At 27.3% G+C, this 9829-nt stretch overlaps 1 protein-coding gene across 1 annotated transcript; it reads left to right on the forward strand.

Annotated features, from left to right (window-relative positions):
* Nucleotides 1-7566: 7566 nt before the first annotated feature.
* LOC111317400 (uncharacterized) lies at nucleotides 7567-9524 on the forward strand. The gene is made up of 2 exons (XM_022919825.2): nucleotides 7567-8330; nucleotides 9252-9524. The coding sequence occupies exons 1-2, from the start codon at nucleotides 8023-8025 to the stop codon at nucleotides 9289-9291; spliced, it is 348 nt and encodes a 115-aa protein (XP_022775560.2). The 5' UTR covers nucleotides 7567-8022; the 3' UTR covers nucleotides 9292-9524.
* Nucleotides 9525-9829: the final 305 nt, after the last annotated feature.

Raw genomic sequence — 9829 nt, forward strand, 5'->3', positions numbered from 1 at the left:
ATTCTTAAAAGTCGTTACAAATTATGGTCAAACTAGAAGCTGATTTTTAAGTTGCTTTATATATTTAGAGCTATAATACAAATTTAGGGCTCGTAACTCTTAATTAAGGAAACTTGATTAAAAAATTATTAACGGTATTCTATTGGCTATTATATCAGTTTAAAAGATTCTAGATTCTGTCATCTATTGTATTATACTAGAATCAATGAGTCTAATAGTACAATCTATTTAAAAGATGACTTAGTAGGAGTATTGGGTTTTGAACTCCACAAAGTTATTCTCATTGAAAGACATATTATGTCAGTCTTTTATGTGATTTAGCTATTGATTAAAAATTCCACAAGTGAATGAACCAATGATTGATCCTAACAATCTCATTTTTGAACCTATACCTAAACTTATAGAAGAACATGATTATAGTGTCCATGTGTCTTCTAATTCTATTGTTTCTCAAAAGGCTACTAATGATACTAACTCATTGAGTTAGATGTTTGCTAAATAGGATAATATTGCATTTGTGTTATATGATTATGCTTGAGATTTATATGAATGACTACATGATTATAGTCTAATTGATTGTTAATGGGCATACAAGATTAATAAAGACTCTATAAGTTAGGAAGGTTTAAAACCAATTGTGTAAAGACTTTAAACAAAAGAATGAATTGGTTATAAAATATAGTTTTATATTGTTAATGATTTTTTTAGAATCTTTACAGCATTGGTGACTCATTCAATTTAAAGCTACAATAGATAGATGTTAAAATGTCTAAATAGAGTAACGTGAAAGTTTTATGATTTTTTATTATGGAACATATGGCCTACAAACTTGAAAATTTCATTTGTGGACTTAAAAGTAATCCATTCTATGCTATCTAAAGTTGATGAGATTGTCATTTTAAAAAAAATATTATGATCAATGTATATGTCTAAAGCTCAATGGGAGTAGTTACATATTTTGGCTCATTACATTTAATGATATCATATCCACAGTCTTACATATTGACCCATTATTTGAGACATAAACATATTATCATATCATTTTGGGTGAAGATATTAACCTATTGTTTGATAGATGAACATGTTGTCATATCACTTTGGGTGAATAATTTAAGTGAGGCTCCCATTTTGATCTAGGGATTGAGATTTTTCGTGATAGATATAAAGGTATATTCAATTAGTTTCAGAAAACCTACATTTAGTGTGTGTTGAGTAGGTTTGATATGCATTATTATCTTCCTAATAAGGTGTTTATTGTAAAAAGTAATATACTTTTAAAGTCCTTATAGTGACAATGAAAGTGCTCATGTCAAATATTCAATAAACCTCAATTGTAGGGTAGTCTGATGTATAGTCAAGTTCATATACATTCTAGTATTGTGTATGCTATAGGTTTACTTCAAAGACATTTGAGCAATCCTGTGTTTAGACATTAGTAATCTAACATTTTGAATTTATCAAATATTTGTTTTTATTTTTACATGTTGTGTAAAGCTAATTTCGATAGTATTAGTTAGAGGAATTATTTCTTGAAAAGTTTAAAATGAACACTTATAGCGTCTTCGATTATGAAGGCAAAGCATGTAAACATATTGTGAAGCTACATCTTAGATTGTTGGCTGCAAAATTTCATTTAAAGGCTGGATTTTGAGGTTTCCATTTTGCAATAGTTGGAAATGTATTTTGGTAACTTTGTAGCAATTGCTTTCTTTCAAATACTAAAAGTTCTTCATACTCCAAATATATAGATATCATCATTCATTTTATTAGAGAAAAAGTAATGGAATCCATTGTTAAAGTAAATTATAAAGCACATAATTTACAAAGCTCATTTTGATGTAACCACTAACTAATTTTTGCTGTTAAAATGTTTCGACAACATGACACTTGTATGTGGCTTATAAAGGTATTTTGTTGTGTTGAGTTAGTGGGAGCACAATATAATAAAATCATTTGCAATTGTGATCAAGAACTTTTATTTGTCATACGTATATTTCGTTTGTGCACATTTTGATGTATAAGGCATTTCATTGTATTAGATATTCTGAATTAGTCTTATGTGCTTCTTTTAAAACAATACATCATTCAGTTCAGTTCATGGGCCTAATGAAAATGGACATTGATTTCGTTTTCATATCATTTTCATTTAATATTATTATACAACCTTTTTTAAAGTGTTTATGAGTCTATGTACATGTAACTTGTCAGTACTGTGCATTATGTAACTCATAAATGCTTATTGTTGTTATTAAAGTATTCATAAATCTATGTACATGTATCATGTTAATATAATATATTCTAAGACTTATAAATACTTATTGGTTATAAAGAGCATATAAGTCCACACTTTTGTACCTTGTCATTATAATGTATTCATGGGCTTATAAATACTTTTTTATTATTTAGTGATTTGGGTATATACTCATATAGACATTTTCTATTTATGACCCTTTTATTAACACAGATTCAATTCTAATAACTTATGTTGTCCAAGTAAGAGATTATTGTATTTATCTTATATTAGGAAAATAACAAAGTCATTATATACTAGATTATTTTAATTATCTCAATTAATGAGTATTTGTTATGATACCATGTTCTAATATATTCAAATTAGTAATATAATTTTAGTTAAGTATGATCTCTGTGTAATTTTGTATTTGGACCTACAATGGGGATATGTAAATTTTGACTAATGTGTTAAGGTTGGTCTCTATTCTCTTTCTATATATATATGCATAAGGCCGACTCATTAGGTTTCATAACTTTAGTTTTAGGTAGAGAGAGCAATTCTTTATATCTTTTCTTTTTATGTGGATCATTATTCGAAGTCCCGAAAGTGATGTTGAAAGCTCATGATGGAGGTAACACTATTGTGAACCTCAATTTAGCAGGATTTAGTTATCACATGCATTCAGGTCAAATTTTACCTTTGGTTAATTTCATGTTAGTGTGAGGTTTTAACTAATTTCAACAAGATAATGATGTTTTTTTGTTATTTAAGTAATGCATGAAAATACCCAAACTCAGAGTAATAAAAGATCACCGTATAAAGTAATGGGACTTTTATTTACACTCTAAAAATTACTTTATACATCAATTTTCTAAATACACCCTTAATTTAAAAGTTAAACTCAATTTTTTACTTTTTCACCCAAAAAAATTCTCATTTTCCCGTAAAAATCATTTGCACCCATTTTCTATTTCCTTTTTCTTCATTATCTTTTTATAGATATACAAATCTGTAAAGTTTTAAAATCCTACAAATTTACATATCTATAAAAATTATAAACTTATGGATATACAAACCTATAAACTTTTAAATGTTTATGAATATTATGAATCTATAAGCTTTAAAAATTCATTAATTAACATATTTGTAACCTTTCAAAAACCTACGGATTTACAAATTTGTATTTCTTCAATTTTTGTTAGCTATGGGGAATTTTATTGTTTAGAGAAGCTAAAAAAAAAAAAAAAGACAAGTGCAAATAACTATTGCTTATCTTTTTCATGCTTCATTCTTTAATCTAGGCTCAAAAGCCTTTCACTTAAAAACAATATCGACCTTTGTTTCTTCTTCTTTTTTTTTCACATCAAAATTTTAGTGTTTTTAAGATTTAGTTCCTTTAATAACCTTTATCATAATCTTTTCTCCTAAGGTAATTTTTTTTTTCTTTCATTGTCTTATTATCATGTTTACCTATTTCTCTTTTTGTTTATTGAAGTGAAAATCATTATGAAACTTCTTAACTTATTTAAGTTTCAACTAATGGGTCATTACTAAAAAAAAAAGCTCTTTACTATTGCTAGTTTACGCATATTTCTTTATATCATTTCATTGCAACACATTTTTTTTATATAATTTAATGTTTGGTTGGCAAGATATTCTTAGGAAAAGTTGAAAATTTTATGCATTAGTTTCTAGGTTTATCAACAATTTCAATTCCCATTATAGTCCTTTCTGGGAATAGTTTAAGAAGCTTTCTTCGCATCATTGTCATTGTCACACAATCTTTTTTTTTTTTGTTGATAAATTCAACTTTTAGTGACAAGAAATTCTTAAGGAAAGTTAAACTTTTTAGGCCATTTCTAGGGCTTTTCAACATTTTCAAACCCCATTTGAGTCCATTACTTATTTTTATACTAGATTATTTTTGACAATTCAATCGAGCCCATTACAAATTAAAGAAGGAATAAAAATAAAGTTTTATATGTTCCATATATACATATTTAATTTTTATTTTCCCTGGTATGCATATTAGGTAAGTTTTATATATTCTTGGATATGTATATCCAATAAGTAAAACTGAGAGTATAAAAAAGGGTAAAAGATAATTTGTTAAAATTAACTAAGTATTTCATATGAGATATTTTGTAATAAAAAAATTGAGTGCATTAAGTAATTTTTTAGATGTAAATAAAAGCTCTCATGAAACAAAGTAAACTTTTAAAACCAATTATCCTATTTTCGAGAAAGTAACAAGAATCGTTTATAGTTCCACCCTAAGGATTTAAATAGCAATGTAGTAACAGTATAGCGACTGTTATTTTGCGATAACACCATCATCCACCACTTTTTATTAGAAAATTATCATGTGAGAATTTGAATCTCATTAATAATGGAGTGTCACAATCAAGAAAAATTAGTGTAGCAATGGACCATTTTTACTACTGTACCATTTTTCGTCAGAAAACTAAAGTAAAAAAAAGAAGATTTTGGTAGCCTTAAAAAAAACATATAGCACTAATTTGACACCAATCGCAATCCAACTTTAGTTAAACTCAAATTCAACCTTAAAATAATCATCAATCTAACACAATTAACAATTCAACATAAGTAATTATCTTTTTTAAAAAAATTACAAACTTTTGTTGAATTTTAATAGGATCGATTCAACTGGTGAAGTTAGCCTTTCCATCATACATCATTTGTTGAATGAGGACTTTGACTTTAATGGTAAGGGGTTACAACTCGGCCATAAAGGTGGGCCTTTAAGTGGTAGTAATGGGTTTTTTTGGTTGAGAATTAGGATTTAGAATAGGAAAAACCAGAACTTAGGTAGATGTAAGAAGTATGTCACCATGGTTAAATCGTCGAATTGATAGGGCCGTATAGGATGGTGGGAGGAGGAAGCTTCTATTTTGGACTTTTAGGTTAAGTTTGAGAGTTGAGAGAGTAAGGATTGAAAACTAATGAAAAATGGAAGACTAAGATGAACGAGAATGTGAAAATGAGACTGAAAAAAATAAAAAATAAGAGATGTCAAGATAGGGGAGGGATTAAGGGGTATAAGGCCAAAAATTTAGTTCTTGATGCCTATAGAAGGGGATCTAGATAGGTTTTACTCATCTAAAATTTTTTATTGGCTAAATGTTCAATTTAAGATATAATGTTTAGACGCTTTCTTAATAAGAATATCATTTTTAATTTGGTTCAATTTAGAATTAAATGTTTTCAAATTGGTGCAAAATAAGACTCCACCACCGTACTATGACACACGCGTTAAATTACAATGAATTTTTTGTACTATAAGCTAAAAAAAATTTGCTTCATCTGTTTCACTCTCTACTAGAAAGAGAGAGAGAAAGCATATTTTTCTAAACATAGAATCATTGAAAATCAAGTTGCCTAGATTCTCGTTGCCACCATCACGTTGACCACCATTAAGTCACAATTGGCCACCACCAACTAGTCATTTTTCAACCTAAATTTTCAACAAATACTCTTCTTAACCTCGTCGTTTCAAATGTGTGCTTGGTTTTGCCTAAAACAACTTCGTATCACCTAAATATGGACCCAAAGTTATAGCCTGAAACTTCAAAATACCATTGAATTTACACCAAATTTCACCCACTCATTCCTTTCAACTTTCTTTTTCATGTTTTCATGTTAGATTTTTTTAAAAATTGAGCAAACTTCCTAGATCTAGCCTAAAACCCACAATTTCAAGAGCAGAATTGCCTAATATCATTCAAAAAGTGAGTTTGAGCATGATTTAAAGCTTGTAACAATGATACAAAAGCATAAACTTTCAAGCAAGAGGTTTATTAAGAGAAATAATGGACGATTATAGTATAAGGTCATAAAAATATTACTATATGCAATTATAAGAAATTATAACTAACTAGTTGTAATCCCTTAAATTCTAAAATTTTCAAATATAATAAAAATTTCTAAATATTTATCGATTTTAAAAAAAATTTTGCTTGAAAAACAAAAAAACAATTCAATTTGAAAATTGTAATGTTGTATTAAGAATCTTAATTTACCCATAATATTTTATCTGTTAAAATCAAGGTAAACATATCTCAAACTATGATAACAAAATGCTTAGATTCCTATTTGATATTAAGTCATCAGAATAGGGAATTTAAACCTCATAACAATCTTCAGAAAAAACCCAAACATTGATGGAGATAAAAAATTACAGGTGAAATTGATTGGTTGTTGACAATCAACCTTCACATAATATTTTATCTATCAAAATTAAGGTAAACATATCACAAACTATGATAACAAAATGCTTAGATTCCTATTTGATATTAAGTCATCATAAAAGAGAATTTATGGAGATTAGAAATCATTGGTGAAGTTGATTGGTTGCTGACGATCTACCTTCATATATATTTTTTTCTTCGATATGATAAAGAGAATGGGTTTTCGACTAATAGTATTATGGGTGATTTCGGTGAGGTGGGGGGTAGGATTCAATGGTGCCGATGATGACTATAGTGGTGGCCAGTCATTGGTTTTCTGGGTTTATGAATGGCTGTTGGTTTTAGTAGAAAGAGAAGAAAATTTATGTTTTAATGAGAGAAAATAAAAAATTTAATGATAAAATGGATTTAGCGGTGCATGTAAGTCATTGTTGTTAAGCAATCTTGATTTAAAACACATTGAAAAATGTTTAGTTCTATATTGAATCAAATCAAAATTGATATCTTTAATTGAAAAAATTTTCAACTATTGTATTCTTAATTAAGCATTTAGCCTTTTTATTTAAGGAAAATTTTGTTTATAGGAAATTTGAAGGTTAAATTTTATGGGAGAAAATTTTAAAATTGAATAAATTTAGGAATTAATATGATATAAATAGAGAAATTTTAGAGAAAAATATTTGATAAAAATTGAGAGGGTAAGTTTCTTATATAACTTAAATGAAAAATAATTAAAGTTAAATGATTATATATTGAGTTTTTATGTATTAGTTTATAATTTTGTATTTGAATCTTATTAACAAATTTTGGTTTTGATATTTGTATTGTTGTTAATTTTTTAAGTATTACATTAATTCTTATTCTGATTTTAATTATTATTTTTGTGTACTTAAATAAAAATTAAAAATTCACTCTCTTGTATAATAATTTGAAAGTAATTTACCATAAAAATATTAAATCAATTAATGTGTCAAAAAATTAAAATATTTAATAAATTATTACATTTAAAAATCATAAATATTTAATCAATTATTACATTCAAAAATCAAGTAAATAAAAGATATGTGATATCATAAATTATTTTTAAAATCATAAAATAAACGTTTTTATGATTATAATAATTATTATTATATTTTATAACATGTTGTACGAAATTAAACAAAATCACAATCAAGATGACTATAATTATCACAATAATCTCTATCATATCTATATTTATAATAAACATGATACGATAAAAAAATCATTGTGACCACAATTTAAATACCTACTCCGTCCGGCTTCCCCTATCCCCTATAAAGTATGCCAACCATATGTGCAAAAAACAACTGCCTAGCTCATCACACACGAACAAAATAAAAATATAAAAAAAAAAAACATTAATTCTTGCCTTAACCCACCCACCCTTTTCTTTCCTTCTTTTCTTATAAGCCCTATTCCAGTCATCACCATTTAACGATAATAATCCCCGTTTACTTCTCTTTCTTTTCCTTTTTTTTTTTGTTTTTTTCTCTCCCTCCTCTGTGTCCTAGAAGAATATAGAGGAATTAATTATTATATAAATAAGGAAAATAACTGATCATGGGCGGCGGTAGTGGTAGTGGTAGTAGTTCTTTGTCGTTTAAAGCCCCGTTTGTAACACTTATAGTTTTCGGTTTTATCTTAGTTATGTTAGTTGGGACCCTGCAAAGTGAAGGAAACAAAACAAAGACGACATTAACAACTGCTGATCAGTCGTCGTCATCGTTATCGACGTCGGGAAAGCTGCAGCAGGAAGAGCAAGTGAAGGTAATAGGTAGAGGAAAGTCGGGTCTAGTGCATCCACAGCTGGATCTCAACTACATGAGCAAAAGAAGAGTTCCTAATGGACCAGATCCTATTCATAACAGGTCTGTTTTTAATTATATATAAGCACCTAGCCAGTATTTCAATCAGTTCTACATTATCTAGGAAAGATATAACATCAAATGTCAATATATGCTGGAAAATATATATGTTTTCTGTTCTTTTTTCTAATATCATATGGGAAAGAAAAATTAGAATAGCTTTTGAATTTTCCTCGTTAAGTTCTTCTTCTTCTTTTGAAAATTTTAGAACGTTTTTATATTTAATTTGTAATTTTTGCATCCTACAATTTTCATTCCATGCAAACAAATTTAGTACCAAAGTATTTTATTGATTTATATTTAATCACTAATATTATATACCGTAAGTGAATCATATTATGATATTTCATACAAAAAGTAATTTTAAATATATTTTTAAAATTAAGTGTATTTAATTTTAAAATTTTAATTTTTTTTATGAAATATTATTAATTAATTCATTAACAGTATATAATACATTGGTAATGTATCCGATATAAAATTTTATTTTATTTGTAATTTTTTCCTTCTGATTAGAAGAACTTATTGTTAAATTTAAGTTGTTGTCCTTCAATTTAAATGCTTTTACGGATAAAAAAAAAATCCCTTCCAAATGTTGGAGGCTCATATATGCTTTTAACTGTTACATTGAGTACTATATACCCTAGATATGGTCCATTATGTTTTAATCTCCATTAAAATAAAAAGAAAGAAATAAAATAAAAGCTTGTCTCTTCACTTTATTCCATCTCTTAATCTCGCTTATCCAGACCTAATTATCGTTAGCAGAACAATGCATTTACAAAGCCTTTACTTGAAAAAACTTTTTTTTTTTTAATGGTGTCCTTTGGTTTTTCTTTCTCTTCTTTTCATCACTAGTAATACCAAACCTTTTCTTTTTTATTTTTATATGTTTATTAGTGATCTAATTTCCCCTTTTAACAGGCGAGCTGGCAACTCGGGACGATCGCCGGGACAATCTTAGGCATCAAAGTATGGGAAAGCTTATCATGACCACAAAGCCATCATATATATCTGCCATGCATATATCTTGTACGTATTCTTTTGGAAACTAGTGTGGGACTTTAAACACTGAAAATATTTTGATATCCAATTAAGCCTGTTTGCATGTTTGTTTTTTTTTTTACTAACAAGAATTGTTATGGAGATATATGTTTTGGGAGAAGAGTTAAAAAAATGGAAGCTTGTTTCATACTACAAAATAATGCTCATGAAAAGCATCTAGCTGAGAAAGATATATCTTTATTAAGCAGCTAAGTAGCCTTTTTTTTTCAATTAACTTTTAAGTGTCTCATATCTTTTATCTTAAAAGATAATATTTTATTAGTTGGTAAAATTATTATGAAAGCTCAAAGAAAGAAAGAGCAGGTTGATGCGAGGAGTACAATTTTAAAATCATCCGAGATGTTGACGCAGACAGAACTTAAGAATAACTTTGATCACATTATTATTATTATTAAAAGAAAAAGAGAGAGAGAAGCATATGCAGAGTTTTGCATGTA

The sequence above is a fragment of the Durio zibethinus genome, chromosome 2, assembly GCF_047325235.1.
Source record: "Durio zibethinus cultivar Kanyao isolate XHJ-2024 chromosome 2, ASM4732523v1, whole genome shotgun sequence".
Taxonomy (NCBI): Eukaryota; Viridiplantae; Streptophyta; class Magnoliopsida; order Malvales; family Malvaceae; genus Durio; species Durio zibethinus.

Coding starts and splice junctions, on each gene's coding strand:
- LOC111317400 (XM_022919825.2), top strand. CDS start 8,023: ATGGGCGGCGGTAGTGGTAGTGGTAGTAGTTCTTTGTCGTTTAAAGCC. Junction 8,331..9,251: donor CCAGATCCTATTCATAACAG/GTCTGTTTTTAA, acceptor CCCTTTTAACAG/GCGAGCTGGCAACTCGGGAC.